At 41.1% G+C, this 20,303-nt stretch overlaps 1 protein-coding gene across 2 annotated transcripts in view; it reads left to right on the plus strand.

Moving 5' to 3' along the window:
- Nucleotides 1-20,303, plus strand: part of LOC113152665 (inactive N-acetylated-alpha-linked acidic dipeptidase-like protein 2) — a 385,573-nt gene that overhangs the window by 302,207 nt on the left and 63,063 nt on the right. For both annotated transcript variants that reach the window (XM_026346045.1, XM_026346046.1), the window contains one exon: nt 7,532-7,621. In XM_026346045.1, the coding sequence (XP_026201830.1) occupies nt 7,532-7,621 (90 nt within the window). The remainder of the gene's footprint in view (nt 1-7,531; nt 7,622-20,303) is intronic.

The raw sequence follows: 20,303 nt of genomic DNA on the forward strand, positions 1-20,303 counted from the left end.
CATGGACCACAGAAAGCTAAGGAGAGAGGTGTCTCAGGAGATTAGAAAAGAAATGTTAAAGGTAAAGGCTGTAGGACCATCTCCAATGTTCCTGTGACTACAGTTGCACATATTCTTCAGAAGTTTAAGGTCCATACGACTGTAGCCAAACTCCCTGGACGTAGCCGCAAGAGGACAGTCAATGACAAATTGAAGAGACAGATAATAGGAATGGTAACCAAAGAGCCCATCCATAGAGATTAGAGGTGAAATGGTCAGTGAGTCCTGATCTAAATCATATTGAACATCTGTGAAAAGAGTTGAAACATGTAGTGTAAAGACCCTTCAAACCTGAGACAACTGGAGCAGTTTGCTCACGAGACGTGGACCAAAATACCTGTGGACAGGTGCAGAAGTCTCATTTAGAGTTACAGAAGTCGCTTGCTTGCAGTGAGCACCCTCAAAAGGTTGTGCAACAGCTAGTTGTTTCAGTGACCAATGTAAGTTTTTCTTTCTTTACTGGAAGGATTCCAACAAATTTGTCCACGTCTGTGGACAAAACAGTGCAGTGTGAAATACATAAATGTAGCTTTCCAGGATTGTTCTGTTTTGTTTTTTTTTCCCATGGGTACCTGAAACAACTCACCCCTGATAAATGCTGCTGCTTTCAGCCTGAGCACCCAGTAGTGCTCTTGTCACTGAATGGCAGCAAATTCCTGCAGCCAACATCTTGTAGAAAGTGTTCCCAAAATAGCGTTTTAGAATAATGACTATGATGTAGAGTGAGATGTTCAGTCCAACAGTCACGATGACTGCTTGTGTGTCCACGTCCCTTTGACCTTGTGGTACACATAACGTTTGTGTGTGTTTGTGTGTATGGATGTTTCAGGCCGTCAGAGGAAGTTTGTATTGATGAAAAATAGAGCCCATTAACCAGGCATTACTTGTTTCTGCTGCCTAATCAGCCATTAACTCCCTTAGATCCTGCTGCAGTAATACAAGCCCCACAGAACTAAAAAGCTGAATTCTCTGTGAACATGGTCAGCACCACAAACCAACAGTTTTAGGGTGGATTTTAAGAGGAATGGCACATTGGGAAGCACCCTTCCACTCATTTTATTCTATGATTAAAACATTTCCAATCCTGATTTTGCTTTGTTTGTGCTTGACCCCACTGAAGCCCCCTACACATTTCATACACTCCACCATATGGCTTTCACTAGTGTTCAGCAGACATGAAATCTCTCTCTCTCTGTGCAACCAGCCCTTCTCTTGTGTCAGTCAGTTTGAGCATGTGTGTCTCTGAATATTGATGTTAGAACACGATGACATTTACCAGTTGTTTCTGTTGTGCTTTGCCTTAGGTTCCATGTCTAATTAATCATTACCACCCACGTTAACTCTCTGCTGAATTTGTTTTACTATGCAAGCTGGTAGCGAGTATTCTGTTTCAGAGAGTTGCATATTTTATTGAAAGCTGGAAAATCACTCTGATATAGAAGTGTATAGAAGTTTTGTAACCTACATCTGGATCTACAGTGTACATCTCCAATGAAAATACATAGTGTTTCTTCTGCACTCGCTGTGTGTTTCAGTGTGTGCAAAGCTAGTGTGCAGTGAGCACAACAAAGGTTGAAGACAGCAAGTTGTGCTGGACAACTGGGAACTGGAATCATTCATTGTGTAGCTGCCAAATTAGTGAGGTAGAGCTTCATGTACAGAAGAACAAGTATTATCAGTGAAAGCTTAAGATATTGTCTATTTTCTTGTTTATCAGAATGGTTATAGACAAAAATGCAGAACTTTGGGTATCACACACACCCGATGAGTAATTATTTTACTGCACAAACCGTTGATAATTCGAGGTTGGCTAGACTAACTGCCATCAGCAATAAAGTAATGATGGGCATTAGCTACATTGTATTACCCAACAGATGAAGTAGGGAAGAAGGGGGCTGTCCTAGATTTGATTACTTATGGCACATGCAGCACCATCACAAAAGTCTGGGTTCTGGTTTACCAGATACCAGATTTGGACTTGAAATACACACTTGTGTGACAGCGAGTGTCTGTTGAAATAGCCCCCTTATAGAGGCCACAGGGCTTTTCTCTTTTCTCTCTGATTGTGGAACCACTATGGTTTGTGTTGCATGTATGTGGATAACCAGTTATGTTTAGACACAAAAACTATATCATTGTAAGAGTGATTCTAAAATAGCATGGTTTGGGTTAAAATAAGTACTTTTATCCCCATGGTTACATGGTTAATAAACATGTTGTTCATTGGTCATGGTTGGTCATATCATTATTACTACAGGTACTGGAAATGTGCTGAATAATAACATTTGTTCCAATTTGTTGGGGTTTTAATTGTAGATTACGTCTAAGATTTGGTGGAATCAGTGGTGGTAGTTCAAACAGTTATAACACGCATGGATCTACAGTATACAGTATGGATTAGTTGATTCAAATGTAAACCTCATCAACTCTACTGTATGTCTGGACATAGTGATGGTGAGCTACAAATGTACTGAACTGGCCGGGCTGTCTGTTTCAATTGTTCTTTTCTTCTACTTGTTTTACAGGCATGACTGACTGTCAAACCCCAATATATATCCCCACCCCACCCCCAAGAAGAGTTTTAAACCCACAGTTTTACAGCGAGGGAATCCAATTACTTCCAGCACCTGGAAATACAGGGAGGACTAGAAAAAGATAGAGGGGAGGCTGAGGAGGAAAAAGAGAACAAAATCAATGTCAGTCCAACTGAGGTGGAACTAAGCTTGACCATGCAGCTTCTTTCTCTCCTTCACACTCGTTTCATTTCTTTGCCTGAAGTGATAAAATGTATGACTGTCTGGGTGTTTATTTCACATGAACTCTCCATATTAACCTCTCAAACACTCGAGGAGTTTTTGTTTCTTCATTCATTCGTTCTGTTTTATTGCTCTTGCCTCATTCTGTTCTCTGCTCTGTTTCTCCAACCTCTCATCAGCTCTGTCTCCTCTCACTTTGCTTTCATCTCTGCCTTAATTCAGTGTTAGCGTTGTCTGCCACTAATACAACAAATATGTTTCAAAGTCATTTTCAAGCATTGTCACTGTGCTGCTACTCAGAACAGTTTTAGTTTACCACGCTCATCTAAATGTTGTTTGTAGCGGCTGTTCGGTTTTCACAGTAGACTCACTCTGCAGAAAGTATCGAATCCTTTCACGATGTTATAGTGTGAATGTGACCAGTTTTAAGGATTACATGAGCTGACTTTTGCCATCTAAAGTCAGAACTGGCTCAGGTGATACAACGGGTCATCTACTAATCCCAGGGTCAATCCCCAGCTCAAAGTCCAACTGTAGAAGTGCTTTTGGACAAGGTGCTGAACCCCAAGATACTCCTACGTTTATGACACGATGTGTGTTAGTGTGTGTCTGTGAGTGTGAGTGTATGAGTTAACTTGTGAATGCGAGGCCAATAGTTGAGCACTTCGGTATGGTGCAGTTAGCTTCTCCTCCTAGTGGTATCACTACCCATGTCAGTAATTGAAGTAGGCCTGGGTGATGTCGTTGGTGCAGCCGTCTAAACAGGCCAATCCCTTCAAATGCCATGTACCTATAGATATGCTATAATGAACAGAAACATGCATTAGAGGCATAGAGGTGATAGATGTAGGTACACAACAGTTATAGGAACACCCATAACTACCGGCCATTTTAACTTTGTTTCATCTACATTCATAAAACTCCTCAAAGCTTTTTCTTCATGTAATTTATCTCCTATGTAATCATTGTAATCTCTGCAGTCTCTTTAAATGTCCACTTTGTCCTGCTGTCAAAACCAGACACTGCCCTCGGTTCGCCTATGGAATTATCCCCTTTGTCAAGCTGAGGCATTTATTTATTGAACCTCTAGGGCTCCTGGGAAATGGTGTTCATTAAAGGTAATCAACAAAATAAATATTGAAATATTAGCATTTCTCTCCTCTCTTGTTGTAACCTGCAGCAGTGTAGCAGTGTAGGAATCATTCAGGAAGTTTCTCATTTTAGAAAATGCAGGCCATGTCATTAAGTTGATGAACACTAATACAATAGTTTACAGGTATGATTTGATCTGTTAATAAGTATTAATTCTGTGAGGAACTTGATGTCAGACCAAAATATATTTTTCTGCTGTTTCCGTGCTTTCTGCAAAGTGCTGTCTGTACTGATACAGTTCTTTAATTGTCAATTCAAAAGTGTGAAGTGCAGATAAATGAGCATCAGTTGCTACCAGTGTAATGTTAAATTGAACTTATAGGATAAATCTAAGGTCTCCTTTCAGTGTTCCTCAGACTGAAGAAGCTACTTGGATGAGTAGTAGACATAACAACAAAAAAGTCCAGTTACCATGATTTAACTTCCAGATAACTTCACCTGGACCACCCTGTTACTATTTTTCACATGGTTCTTTTCTTTGCTCTTTTTAAGTTGACCACATTTGATGTAATATTCATGCATCTTTGGTTCTGTTTGTAAATAGGTTCAGATCAGACTGGGTTCTTTTTAAAAGACAAATGTGTGCACAGCAATGTCAGATGTTTCCAATAGGTCTCTTTGAGGTCAGGACTTTAAGATCTTTCCCACTTATTTTGAGGAATCTGAATCAGACTTTCTCTAGTATAAAATATGTTATTAGACGCAGGATGTGGAAATCCTCTCTACATTTTGCCACCCTTTTCTTAAAATCTGTCAAGTCTTACTTTTTAATATCCAAAAATGTTTCCTTACCAGAATAATCCATTGATTCAGTCGTGTAGTCTGTGCTGAAAAAAATGTGCCCTGAATTTCTTTCATGCTGGTTTTGAAGTTTTCAACTACCTCTACTTCTCTCCGATCTTACTTTCATCAGTTGTCACCAGGACTCTGTATAGAAACACTGTCTAGACTATAAACAATACATTATGACTTCAGACATTGCTGGCATCACTTTGTCAAAAGAATACCTCAAAGAGCATTTTTGAGACTTTTAGGGTAGGCTATGTTTAATGATATAAAAGTAAAACACAGTTTTATTCTGTGTTTTTGCACCACTTTATTCAAAAAGGTGAATAAGATTCATTTCTGGGAAGTAAAGAAGTTAAACAGGAAGATTAATTGTTTCTTTATGTCTTATATATTAGTACAGTGAGGAGTCAGTGGTCACATTATTAATTTAGTATATACCATTCCAGCATGAATTATGAGTTGCTTGTCGTTTCTTTTAGACAAGCATGGGAATGTAGAATTAGAGGTGACAGACATTGATTCCCATTGGATGTGTATTGTGGAGGTCAGCATATTTGAACTGAAAGAACAGTTTAGTTGAACTGTGGCTACAAGACCTGATGGAAAATCTGTCTAGTGTGTGCTTCTGTGGCTTGTGCAGGTGCCAGAGAGAGCACAGCTGCTCTCTACACTTGAAACAATGGCCTTGCACTGTGCAATGTCAAACTTGCACTTTTAATCTCAATGCTCTCTGAAGGCCAGCAAGAAGAAGTCCGAATGGAAGCTCCTTCATAGTCCACATACTGTTTGTGAAACCACTCAACAAGACCATCGTCAAGGACTGTGAAATTCAATATTTACCTACAGTAAATCAGGTTCAATTGTCTGGCTCATGGTTTGTGCACCTGCACTGTGGACAGTCCATGTGCAGATAAAATTCACATCAAGCACTTGCAGATATGCAGAAGCAGAGATCATGAATTGGCCTCTCAAGTCAAGACGATCTCAGTGAGAAGTATTTTGACCGGGAGGATACTGAGACAAAATCTCCAGAGTGAGCTGGACCATACTCAATTCTGTGTCCTAAAAATGATGTTTTAGAAGGAATTAAAAACAGATTACATTTTGTAGTCTACACATAATGAGAATATTTCGGAAATGAATACAAATCAGGGGTGTCCAATCCTGGTCCTCGAGGGCCAGATGCAACTACTGTCTGTGCAGGTTTTTATGCTAAAAGATACAATGTTCATTCATCAGCTCATCAACTTAAAATAAAAGTATTTGTCTTTGTAAGTATTTTGTTTAAATTCTGCTAATTAAAATACTCAGCGAGAGAAACGAGGACAGGCGAGAGCAAGTGCTGAGATCAAGGCACAGAGAGGGTCTGTCTGTGCTGAGAAAGATCAAGTAAGGGTTAGATAAGTGCTACAAAGGGCTCTAAGCACAAAGTGAATGGAACTTGGGTAGCTTTGATCCCAGCTATTGCTCTCTTTGTTTTAAAGCTTGGGCTCTCTAAAACTCTTCATCCCAAACCTGTGAAATACAGGACAGAGTGCTTGATTTGGCCTGATGCTTAGCACTGCGTATCTACAGCTAATGACACTACCTGTGTGAGTGTGTACGTACATTCTCGTTAGATTCTATGTCAGCCGAGGTCCTGATTTCAAACTCCTCGTGAGCGCACGTGGTAGCAGAGAGTCAGCTTGACCACAGAACAGCTGCAGACGCCTCCTGAGTTGTGCGAGAGCGCACCACAGATGTATCCATGTGTTCGATTTTAGTTCTCCCCTGAATGTAGGCGCCGAGGCTTCTGTTTGGGGAACGCTGCACATATTCAGCTTGACATCCACAACAGGGGCATATTTGGAGGCAGATGTTGTGCTCAATAATTCACATATTTATTCAGAGGCAGCACACAAAAAGGCTTCATAAAACCTGTGCCTCATCGGAGCGCGTGAATGTGTGAATTATTAAGTAAAACGTCTATTCCCCGTGTGCGCAGCATTAATACCTTATTGACTGCTTGAGATACTTGTTTAGGTGCATCCCATATATCAGGTGCTGTCCATGAGATGTTTGACTGTTTGCTGTAAAGTGCTTATTTTAGTGATGAGAAAACTGCACAGGGAGGAACTCTGGGGTCCATTAACATGGCCAAATAGATGCTTTCTTTTCAGGACGATCAGGTGGCTGACCACTGTCCTAAAATCCAAAGGAGGTAGTTCTGTCAGACTTCACGGGAGTTGTCAGATATTTCTTGATTTCCAGGCTGCACTCAGGGGGAAACTGAGTGTTTGAACTTTTGATATTCTTATCTGTCTGCTACTTAATCTGAATCCATGAAAAGCACAATTCTTCTGCAGAAGCACTGCTGCATCTTTGAAGTCACAACAAGCTGCTTTGTTTCAGGACATTACAAACTGTGCAGAGGTGACAGGAAGGTAATTTTTGGCTGAGCGTGGTTACATGAGTGTGTGTCAGCTTCTGGGACTGTGTGAGCATGTGTGTGTGTGTGTGTGTGTCTGACAGCAGAACAAAACGTCCTGGCAGTTCTGTGGCCTTAAGAGCATGTACTGTTTTTTTTTTTTTTCCTTTCAAAAGTTTGACATGTCACTTCACTCTTAGAACAGAATGAAACCAACTAGAAGAGAAAAGATAAGAAAAGTGAAGCGAGAAAGGTTAATCTTTTGTTGCGCTTTGCTTGAACTTTGAAATCATTGTGGTCCCACAATAACAGAAGGAGATAATGGCTGGACTTGAAAAGACAGTGTGATGCTGTGTGTGACAATTGCTTCGTCTCTCTTTCATTTCAGACCACCAGTTTCCTGTCAGAGGCCCAGTTTTCTGCAGAGTCGCCAGAAACCCTTGACCCACTTTTCAAGTTTCATGAGACCATTGCTAAGGTAGGGCAAGTCACTTCTACATAATGTATCAATAGCAGGGGTTCCTAACCCTGGTCCTCAAGGACCCCTGTCCTGCTTGTTTTCCAAATATCCTTGCACTACCCATTGTTGATCACCTGGATCAGATTGACCTGATACAGGTACATGGAGGACCAGAGCTTGCACCCACATTTTAGGTTTGAAAATTTAGAGTGTGTGCTTTTGTTCGGAGACGCCTGCACAGGCAGAAGCACTTGCTGCACTCTTTCACTGATCCTAAGCAATTGCAATGTCGGTTGCTGGCACTTACTTAGCTGGCACATACAAGATTTGCAAATTAATCGGGTCATTAGCTAAGTAAAGCAGATAAAAGTCACCATCCATTTTTTCTCTAACAGTTAACCCCTGGTAATATTTGGTGATAATCCATGATAATAAGCATGTTCTTAAGGAATGATCACTACCTTCTTTATTACCAGTCCAGTACAGGAGGTCTAATGAAGAAAGTTGTGTCTCTGAGGCAAGAAGAACATTTTTCAACTTTACACATTTAAGGCAACAAAAAAGGCAAATATATAAAATTCCTAACAAAAAAGATGCATCTGCTCTTAAATATGCACCCTGTGTCTAGTTTTCCTTCTGTTCTAGGTTAGATCGTAGTCTTTCTTCTATTCAGGCCTCTCTGTGAAAAACAGATAAAAACACACGGCTTACATAAACTGTTTCCAAATTAGGATCGGCCATCTCTGCTAAAAGATTGGCCCTGTTTAAAAGAATCCTCACTCTTTCCAGGGACACCGTCATTGCTTATAAATGCCACCAGCACACCACAGCTATCGGCACTGTGGCAACGCTGTCGCTGTTTGCAAATTACATAACGCACGGTGACATTTTCGTTATCTTTTATGGATGCCCAGTTCTAAATGGTGCCCACTTTATTTTAGTATGTCCTTACCTTGGCACCTCGTATGTGTGAAATTACACTTAGTTTACAAGTATCACCTGGCAGGAGAGCCGTAGTGACTCACATACTCACAGAGTGTTTGCAAAGAATAGATCGGCCTACTACTGTGCATTTTCAACTACTCAACACCCCCATCAGATAAACAAACAAAGGCAAATTCATTCTGGGCTGCAGAAATTGAAGGCAGAAGCAGTTTAATTTAGGAAAAAGAAGTCGAACGCGTTTGTGCAAAAGACGCTTTTCTTCTGTTCACTGTCTTTGTCTTTAGATTCCTGTAGAACCATTTACTTAACAATCATTCTGCCCAAGATGTTTTACCTTTTCACCTTTAGTCTTTGTAGAATGCTTCTGGCTGTGTGGTATCTACTACCTACTTTAAAATTTACGTTGATGAGTAAATCAACTTTGCTGCATACACAACACAACCGCTGTAACCCAACAGATCAGTTTGTAAAGTTTGCTACTCGGGTGAAGACCAGAGTGTTATTTAAAGGAATAATAGAATAAAATAAACTGAGGGTTTGAATTGATTCAATTAGTGACAGACGACAAAGGGGCAAAGAACTGCAGTCTTTCTACTGTTTAGTATCTGACTGAGAGTTAGTTACTGTAAAAAGTATTAGAGGTGATATTGAATTATACTACGCTGCACTGTAAAGGTTTGAAGGTGTTGAATATATTTTTGTCTTGTTAGATAGCTCACTGAAATAAAAAGTTCTGCATTGTCTCTCTTGTTTATTTTCCCACTGTCTTTTTTCTCCTTCTTCTCACACTCTGTGTCCCTCTCCCTCTGTCTCACACACACACACACATTTACACACCAGCCCCCTCGCTCTCCATGGAATGGTGTATGTGCATTGTTAGTGTTGTAGCTCAGGGACTGTGCCTGTGCTCTGCGTCCCTGAACTCATTTGTCAAGTGCGGTTTTGGACGGAGCTTGGTTGGGAGGGTTCACGGTGGCAGGTGGCAACCGCAGGCCCTCTCTCCCACTCTCCTTCTCTTGTTCTCGCTTTCGTCTTGTCTCCCCAGCTCCCTATGACTCTCTCGCTGCGTCTCAGTGGGCAGCGTCTTCTGTGTAGCCAATTCTTTAGCTACACAGAAGGTGGTGTTGTGTTTGGCTTCCCCTGACCTGGCAAGGCGAGGCTTGCATTGATCAGGCTAACGATGGATAGCCCTGTCTCTCATCTTTACTGGTTCCTCCTGCACACTGCTGGGAATACACAATGTAAGATAAAGGTCTAGGCATTTATAGAATAAAAAGTACGGTATATACAGTGTACTGTATGTAAATTAGACATCATCTATGTATCTACAATTCACATAACTCACTCAATTCACACGATGTCATCTGGTTTCTTGTTCGACAAAGGTCGTAGTGTGAATCTAACATCTCCTGTGCTGATCCAGTCAAATCCAATGCAAGTTCTAAGTACTCTCCAAACACAAGTAAAGAAAGGTGTTCCAGCATGATCATACCTGGAGGTGGGGCAAAAAGCCTGCTGTCACTAAGATGGCTTCAAATAAAAGACATACACACTTTTGGAAAGTGTGTCATCATGACATATTCATGGTGTTGAATTCAGTTGTGCAAAGCAAACCAACAGAAAGACTGACAGTGAAGTTTCCTGCCTCCATACACAGTACCTGGCTAATCACAGTATGAAATAAGGAATTCTTCTAGAAATGCAGATCCATATGTTTTTGACTTGAAAGATTTGAGTCGAGGGTTCTTCTTAAGGATTCTGATGCACTTTCACTTCGTCCTCCTCACTGTGTATGCTGCCTTTGGAAGACACAGCAGACAGTGGTGTGGTTTCCCAATGGTGTAGCGATCCCTCAGAGTTGAACAGCATTAAGACCATTTCTGCCAGACAAGTGGTTAATCTGTCTGTCATGGACATTAAGCTGACACTCGGGTCTATGAATGTGTGCTTTCTAGCAGCTTTTTCTAATTGTTTTCAGAGAGCGTGGAGCATTTTGCTGACTGCTTCACATTTTCTTTCACTTTACGCATCTTGCGTTTTTTGCAGATGCCTCCAGTCCAACTTTGCCTGAGAGCTGAAAAGCTCCCAACACCATTTGCATTTAATGTGACATGTGACATGTGACTCATACTTAAATAGGAAATACAGTAAATCGATCTCTCCTCTTTCTGAAGGTGTCATGTTGGACCTCTGTTTCCCTGTGTCCAAATTATTGAAGAACAGCCTCTCACTCAGTGCCAGAGCAGGTGTTCTGCCTCTCAATTATGTCCATAGTGGTGTGATGTGCAATAATGTACAGCTGTTGTATTAACTTTTGCTCCAGTATCGCCCCAATTTTGCCAGAATCACAATTTAAAGACATTTCTATAAAAAAAAAAAAACAACACACATACAGAGCCGGTCATCAGTGCAGAAGAACAGTATGAAGGATAAAAGACATCCTGGCTCAAGGCACTCATTTCCTCAGTGTACATGCAATAGATATAAAGTAACCCAGAAATGGACACAGAGCAAGAGGCAGAATGACAAAGTTAGGTGACGCTCCTAGAGAGACACTGAATAGTGTAAACATGGGAAGCAGAAGTTTAAAGTGGAGGAACGAGTGATCTAGCCAAAGGAAAGGCAAAGGGAGATATAGAAGAAGTGGTAAAAATCAGTTACAGTAGAGAAAGAATAAAGTAATGCATAAAAATTGAAGGAAAGGACAGAGAGAAACCAGCATGACAGGAAGAAGACAACCGCAAGAGACAACGTGCTGGGAAGTGATTCCGATGCACGGTGGTAAAGAAGATGAATAGAAGAGGTGTTTAGCACATTTTATCTCCAGGTCTTTGTTCATCTGTCTTATTTATTGAGTTCTGTGAATCCTTCACTTAACCTCCATTTCTCACCGCTCTCAAAGCGCACACATGCCATCAGATGTGATCAGTAAAGGAAGTTAAGAATATCTGCATGGAAAATGTTTTATCTTGAACACACGACTTAAGCCAAGAGCAAAAAGCATAGTGCAAAATCCAGTATTGAGGAACTTATCACAATGTTGTTAAAAGATTCTTTCTCTCACACACACACACAAAAAAATACCTCGACTTGTATTCATGCTGTGCTGATAGTAGCAGATACAGTAAAAGTATTTAAATAAATATGCAAAACAAATATTAACACTAACAGGCTGTAAAAAAATTGAGTCTCTTCAAAGTCAGCAGACAGCTGGAATCACACAGGTGAACTATCAACAATCTAACAAGCTCGGAGTCTACTGTCAACATTTATCCACGTACAGATGGTAGCTCCGTTCCTATGGAATGAGTTCGTATGGATATAGACGTTGTCTCATTTCACTATGTACTGCTTCAGCTATATGTGGTTGGAATGACAACAAAACTTCTTGACTTGACTTGACTTGACTTGAATTAACTGGAGTCTGAATCATCACACACAGCTCAGCATGTAAGTGAGGTAAGGAGGTAAAGCAGGTTAGCAGGTTAGTTCCAGTCATGTTCACATATACACACCCAATGTCTGTAGGATCATGTCTGGACATTGTGCAGCAAACAACAGGAGATAGATAGGAGCTCTCACTCAAGGAAATAGTCTTTTTGGTTTAATATTATCAATAATATAATCACCAGAAATGGTTTACCAGAAAAGCAGTAAGCACTTCATCCCTAGTACACATCCCTAGATGCTATGACATCTGCATGGAAATTAAAATGAAATAAAAGAACGTTTTCTAAGCAACTAATCTCATGATTGTGCTTTACAAACATTTTGAGTAATTATTCTAGTGTGGGGATGGTTGTACTATGTTATGAACAGGGCATTACTACCCTGTTAAATCCTATGTGAATTAATTATTTTGTTTATTTAGGGCAGTATAGTCAAAGTTGACACTTACACTCCTTCATTTCTTATGTTATTCTATGTTGTGTATAATACTGTTGCCCATATTGAAGCCTATATACTGCATTTAATATGTATTTCCTGGGAGCAAATAAGATTTAATGAGAAGATTGGACACCTTTCTATAGAAGGGAATGTTCTGTGTTAAAACATGAATTATAAGCAGTTGTTTTATTTTTTCAAACTCGCTAGTTGTGGATTCCCCCCTGGGAAGGTGCAGAGAGCATTTCTGCACAAGTAATCCTATCAGTGCATGGTTCTTCTCAAGAACTGCTGCTGGTGATAGGCAAATTGCTCAAAGGCAGTCCTGGGAACTGCGGCTCTTACCTTCTACGCAGCACAAAGCCTACTACAGGCCTGCTACATAATGCAGATACTTACTCCAGCATTGCCCACTGCCTTCTCTATAAATGCTGGAGAATAGCGGAACATTAGAGCAAACATTAAAAAGAGATTAGAGCAGAGCAAAAAGAAGGAGAGAAAACAGAAGCTTTGTCCATCCACTAAGATCAGAGGCCCGGCTTATGTGTTGATAGCTCGGGCTTATCTCTGTGCTCTTGCTTGTAACGCCTATGGGATTTTTGGATTTTCCCTCATGAGATACTGTTGCCCCTCGTGCTTCTCCTATCTTACAATTAAGATGGTCGGCATCTGCAGCATAACTTTAAATGTATTTCCTACAAAAAGCTACACTGTCCGCTTTTATGCATCAAAGTTGCCACTTTAACAGCCACATTCTGAGTCTTAAAAATGACCATTAATGTACATATAATGTACAATGTAAGAGTGATGTTTAACAGAAATAACTGAATTTATGTTTTTGCACCAAGAAATAACAACATCAAGAGAAAAATGAATGTAAGATTAATTTCACCAGTTTTTAAAGACAGATATCAGGTATAAGGACCGGTTTCCTCCAAAATCTCATCTTGTTCCTTAGAGGGAAAAGAAACTAGACTTATGTGATTACTGTGTTAATGATCTTTCGTTAACTGTCACAGAAAGCAGCGGCTTTGAATAGAGTAACACTGTCATGTCTCAGAGGGGAATAATATTAAATACAGAAACAAGAGCAATAAATAACACACAAGTGAAAAGGTCAGTGCCAGTGTTTTGCTGTCATTCTCATTTGTCATCACAATGACAAGAGCAGCAGGAAACTCCAAAGTCGTCCATGGGACCAACCTGTCACATCATCCTTGCAGTGGTTTCTAAATGTCTTTGCTATGTGTGTGACTAAAAAGGAGATTAAGGCGCACATTTAAGCCGCTTTAACTGCTTTAACCTTTTTCAGCCTGGTTCCAAAGTCAAATGTAGTCAGCCATCTTGGGATCCAGGATCATTAAAATGCATTGCTACTATTATCATGCCAGGAGCCACCTGTTATGAGGGGCACAATTCACTGAAGGATGACCAGACACCTGCATAATACAGACCTCATAATCCATCTTACAACCACCCAGTCTCTGTTCCCACCTCCCCACACCCCCACCACCACTATCAAGCCCAACCCACCAAACCTCATCTCTTTCTTTCACTTCTCTATTTCCACCTTTATGTTGTTATGGTTACTTTAGTGAATACATACATACTGCGGCAAATACTTCAATGGTTCCATTTAAATTAACACATTCAGACACATATGAGACACTTATGTACATACATGAGTTAATGTAGGTATTCTGAACTGAAGTATTCCATATTCATAGAGACACACTCCTGTGCATACTTGCAAATAAGAGCACTAGTCACAGCCATACTGTGGGACTTTCACTTAAAGCTCAAAGCGCTTGAAAAAAATGTGTGGAGAATGGGAAGGTACAGGGCATGTAATTAAACTTGCCCGCTCCCTTGAGGCAAGTTATTTTGGGTCTACTTTGAGGACAGTGTGGTTAAGATGTCACAGAAAATTATGCGCTTTCGAGTCATTTATCTTCATTCTTCAGTTCTACCTTAAAATCCCCAAACTTTCCAGCACCTTATCGAAATTCCGGACTCTTGCCTTTGCAACGACACTCAAAAGAGATAGGCCTCAGTAGCGTTGAGTGCTGTCGCAAAGGCAGGAGGCCAGAATCCCAATGAGGCACTAAGATGTTTTTGCATTTTAAGGTGGAACCGAAGAATGAAGGCAAATTTACAGAAAATCTACTGGCTCAGTAGACACCCAAAAAGTAATCCTGCTATCCTTAAATTTAGTAGGCCTATAAATAAATGTAGGCACTAATGGGAATCCCACTGGAAATGATCCGTCCTGCTTAATTTTTCTCATCACAATGTGATACATTATTAAATTGCTCATGGCAAAAACACACCGTGCTGAAATAAAGATGTCATTATCTACCTTTTATCCACCTTTCATGATTGGTGGCTCAAGGTGGCTAATGGCTACATAGCACTCATAACTGAGGAAATGAATAAAGGAAACGCCCCACCTAACACTAAAAGGAACTAAGACAAAGTGGACACATTAGCATAAGCATATTATGATGTTTTCTTCAAATCTCAAACAATGCATGCTGGGACGTCTGATAGTTGCCTTTCTTGAGACAATAATTAATAGGTTGAGTGAACTTTCAAATAGCTAGAGAACAACTCATGTGGAGGTCGTCTTGGATTTACTTTTGATGTACACCCGTGCATCTCTGTGTACAGTGTGCGCTGAGAGACAGACAAGGGGGAAAAATGATAATATCTATGTCAGTCAACCAATCAACTACTGAGTCAGCCGGTGAAGAAGTGCTCCAGTGAGTCAGTCAGTCAGTCAGTCAGTCAGCCAACCAGCCACACATTCAGTCTTAACAGCCCAGTTTACAACAGCCTGCTATAAAACACGAGCAGCTGACAGCTACAGTCATTTCTGTCTGACACTCTGAGGTTGCTGTGACGTTGCTACAGCAGCAGTCTGCATCACTGCACTGACAAGCTCCTTTATCACCTGTTAACAGGAGGTACAGTTGGTGCGTGTGCACGGCTGTGCACTTTTCAGAAAGCAGTGAAGCAAGTACAAGCTGTATGTACGCATCGGTTAGCTCTGTGTGTGCGAGGTTGTGTCTGTCGGCGTGTGTGTGTGTGTGTGTGTGTGCACGTGTGTGTGTGTGTGCGCCTGCAACACAGATAGGCACAGATGTGTATGAGAGCTGACAGAGGCATCCAGGTTGACAGCCTTTGTAATGGAGGAGAGGGTAATTTGTTAGACGGATCTTCCTCTGTGGACGCCTGCACGTCTCCCTCTGTTCATCCTTCTCTCCATTGCTCTTCCTCTATCGCATCTCCTGTAAATCTCTCCCCAGCACTCTTTCTTTCCTACTTACCCTCCGTCTCTTGCCATCCCTCTTGTCTAATGCTCCTCCTCCATCCCTCTCTCCCTCCTCCCTCGCCTGGCTCAGGCCATCATCCATCAGGCCTAATGATTAAGCTGCTGCCCTGCTCATCTGAGGCCCCTGCTTCATATTTCCCAGAGCTGAAAAACTGGCTTTAGCGGAGCAGCGTGCTGCAGAAGAGCATGCTTCCGCAGCGAACAAGCGGAGACACATCTTTCACAAGTACAGCTACTCTGATTAAAAATTAAACATCTTTCTTAAAACTGTTTATATAAAATGAATTAATTTTATTAGTTATTGCATCACGTGAAGTGATGTTTTATTTATTTGCAAAAGAAGGGAAATTTTTTTTTGTAAACTACTGCAGGTTCTTCTTTCTTCGTGTTCACGATGCTTTACAAATACTTTTAGCTGTTACTTTTCACCAGACCGGGGAAATTGGCCAGTGTTTCATTTTGTTCAATAGCATACAGTGTCATACAGAAAATAAGGAAACAGCAAGACCGTGTTTGTACTAAAACGCACAGTAAAGTCTAGAAAACAAAAAACATGTCCTTATTCCAGGTAGACAATGAACTCCATAAGGTTTGTGCGAAAAGCACTGCACATGTTCCTGAGTTGCAGAGTTTCATATGGAGATCACACATGGGGATACTGAGAGTTTTTGTCTGCTGTATTATGGGCTGCACACTTTAGCATGTCTATCTAACTGGGTTATCTACACACAGTGCTTCCAAAGCCCAGGAGAGCACACTGCTACCTGACTTTATACTAGAATGAAAACCTTGACAGGCAAACTTGTCTCCTGAAAAGTATCTTTCTGAATGACCACGATTGAGTTTTTATAACAAATGTAATCACAACTATGTTGTTATGCAGTATGTTTTTGAATGAATTATGTGCTACAGTGCACTAATGTTAAATGAAAGCGAGTTGCAAGAAGGTGGTTGGGGTGACACTGACAAACTCCAGTCAGGTGCTGAGTCCTGTGTGTCAGTATTGTGGTTCTGGCAAGAAAAGCTCTTTGGTTTGAGTCAGAGAATAGTCTAGTGTCAGCACGAAAGTAATTTCAGTTTTCACATCCAAGGGCATCAGATACTGACTTGTTGTCACGTCCTTTTGAGCTGTATGGCCACGCCAAAGGTCTTTGTGCATGCAGTCAATCAACCTGTAACTGAGCATTATGACAAGAGGTCCAGCAGACACATGACATTCCCATGGCATCAAAGAGTAGCCACAATATTAAGAGTGGGAAGCATCATTATGTGACACTGTGGGATGAGAATGTGTTGGAAACTTCCAGTTGAGATTATTATTGGTTTATTATTGACAGGTATCGCAAAAGACACGAGAAATTCTGGATTCCTCCATTGCAATGGTGAAACTATAATAAGAAGAAAGAAACAACAATCAAAGTGTGTTGGAAAGAATTCCCTTTCAGACCACTTTTAAAGAACCTGTTGAGTGAAAAATAAATGCTGTCGTTGTCTACACTTTGCTCCTTTGCCTGTTTTTGTAGTGCATCCTTTTGCACACCACTTCATTTGCAAAACACTATTTGCAGAGTTAAGAATTAAGGTGGATGTTATTACCCTAAAACTGAGATAAACAACGTGCGTGTTTCTCTCCCCTCCAAATGTTCAGTGATAATACCAGCAGCATCTAAGTGGTGTAGCACTTCAAAGAGCAGGTTTCAGATTGTTATCATTTCAGTGCCTCCTTGCTTCATCACTGAATACTGCAGCAAAAAACGCAGGAAAAAGAGTTCAAGCATGATCCTGAGCAGGTGTTTCCGTCTGTGTCATTGAATCGGAGCCTCAAGTGGATTTGCTGTTTCAGTCATCACTGTAAAACAAAAATCAGCATTACAAAGTGGTGCATTGCCCTTTGTGGGTACAAAACATGATGCAGCTACCTCCAACTTTAATGACCTCATTTATTGTCTCACACTAGTCATAGAAAAGTTTGCCGAAAGAGCGCCCCCACGGCAGCAGGTGTCTTTTTCAAATTGCACCCCTTTGGCGACAGGCACTAAAGTAAAAAGACTGCTGAAGTCTCGTACAAGGATGTCTGAGGCCAAACTGGCAGCAGACCTAACACAACTCTTTGTGCAGACATAGTTGCTTGGTTCGGTTTAGGCACAAAATAGATTTGGATTAAGCAACAGGACAGTCTCACCAACTGCTAGATGTTAGATCAAGTATTATTGTAACTTTGCTGACCGATTGCTTGTCTCCGTTTCCCTGGATTCTTTGACAGCTCTGAAGATTCACTAAGTCTTCTCTCCATTTTGCTCCTGTTAATTATTTTACACAGAAGAGAGCTGAGCTGCTTTGATGCCAGAAGTCTTTCTCTCTCTCTCTTACTCTAGTGATTCCCGTCTTGTTTTGATCTCACTGTGCTCTCTCTCTCTATTAGTCACTCCCCCCAATCTGCCCTGCAGTGGTGTTACAAGTCCCACTATAGCCAATTAAGGGAGCCAGAAACAAATTTGTAATTTGGCAAAATGGCACTTAAATTGAAATTGTTAAAAGATATATGCGAATCTAAACCCCGCTGATGAGTTCACGCTCTTCCCTTTTTCTTTAGGGGATGGAGAAGCCCATATTTCCCACTCATGCCCAAATAGATGTGCTCTTGTAACGGCATACATGCACGCAAACACAGAAATGTTTTTCTGTGTGTGCACTTTTTAAACACCAGAACACACACTCTCAAGTGCTGTAGGTTGAGCTGGAAGGTATGGTACTTTTAATCCCATTGTCAGATGAAGTATTAAACCAAAAGATAATTCAGCTCCGCTCTAATGGTATGAAAAAACGCCACAGGATGAATGCATAGTAAAACAAGCACAGGTTTCTTTGCAATTACACAACTGCGCCTCTTCTCAGTTTCTGTACAGCCAACCTCTTATGATTTAGTTTTGTCTTCGTCTTCTCTGGCTCCCTCCTGACAGATTCTCACCTCTTCTCCTGGAATCATAGCAGTTACTGTATCTCCGCGGTCTCCTTCACAACAGCGATGAAGATGCAGAGATAAAAAATTGATTGCCATTACCATTTAATCAATAGAAGGACATGAAAATGTGATGCGGTTGCTCCGGGGAGTTAGATATTTATGCGAGACAGGAAACGCCTCAGAGGCCCAAAGATATAGGCCAATACACACACACACACACACACACACACACACACACACACAAAGGTCCAGCTGTAACTTGTATGTGTACAGACGGCGTCTTTGTGTATGTGTGTCTATGCTGTCATTTAAAATAAAGTATCTCTAGTGGGAGTCAAAAAGAGGAGCTATCAGGCTGGGATGATTGGCAGGCAGGGGCAAGGTGAGGTTTTCATTGTGTTTGCTAGGGATTAAAGATGAATGTGAGAGAGCTCGCCCTCCCCCGAGACACAATCTGTGTGCATGGATTATGTGAGCGAGCAAGGGTGTGTGTGTGGGAGCGCATGGGGGTGCATCCTCTCACTGCCTCCATTGCTGTCACATCCGATCACAGCCCATCAAATTGACTGAAAGTTGAGTTGACAGAACTGATTAATAAACAGAACCTCTTCCTCCCCAACACACATAAAAGTAAAACCTTTAGAGAGAAAATGAAACCACGCATTTCATTCAGTTATAATGCAGCTACATGTTTTAGCAGAATATATGTTATATATATATATATTATATTTTGCTTCTGGTTTCCAGGTAGTGAATGGAGCTTCCCTTTATTTTTGGGATGTCTGTAGGTGGCCTTTAGCAGCCTTTAGTAGCATAACTCAGCTTTTTTTATGGGCAGGCTACTTGAGAGGCTGTTCAGCTTTTGATTAAAAGTCGGTGCTTCAGATTTTTAGCCAGCGAAGATTAATGCAGTCTTACGTGGTTACTTAGTTTGGCCAGATGGCCACCTCTAGCAGTCCCGCTAGTTTCAAACATCTACCATTTCCCAATTATTGAGGCCACTGTGCTCCTGGGAACACACATTTTTAGAAATGGTTTTCTACCCCTGCCCAATCTCTTCAGGTCTTTAGAGAGAGAAAGAGTTCCTTAATGTTGTTTGTCAGGACATGCAGTGTGAAGTGTTAGGTGGTCTGTGTCTGTGTTTAATTCAGAATTCAGTTCATTGGCAAGATTTCTAAAAACGTTTACACTTAGCTACGATTGGTTATTGAATGTAAGCTGGCGGCAAAATTGCAATTTCATAATAATACTACTAATAACTGATATTTTATTAATCCCATAGGGAAATTCTTTGTCACGATCTCTGCCTGGCTCTGGCCCAGTTGGTGCTCTCACTCACAGTCTCACTCATACTTACCTGGCCACCCTCCTGCCACTTCCTGTCTGAACATACTTGTTTTAATTATCTCTCCACTCTCCTCTGCCACTACTTACATGAGGAGCCTCAGCAGCGCTCTAGCTCTCTCTACATAAGCAGGTCCTCAGTCCACACCTACCTGCCAGGTTGTGCCACTTCTTCCAGCTATTTTTAAAACCTGAAAACCTGATCTTCTGTTACCGGACTTCACCTGTTT

The sequence above is a fragment of the Anabas testudineus genome, chromosome 4 (assembly GCF_900324465.2).
Source record: "Anabas testudineus chromosome 4, fAnaTes1.2, whole genome shotgun sequence".
In the NCBI taxonomy this organism is placed as follows: Eukaryota; Metazoa; Chordata; class Actinopteri; order Anabantiformes; family Anabantidae; genus Anabas; species Anabas testudineus.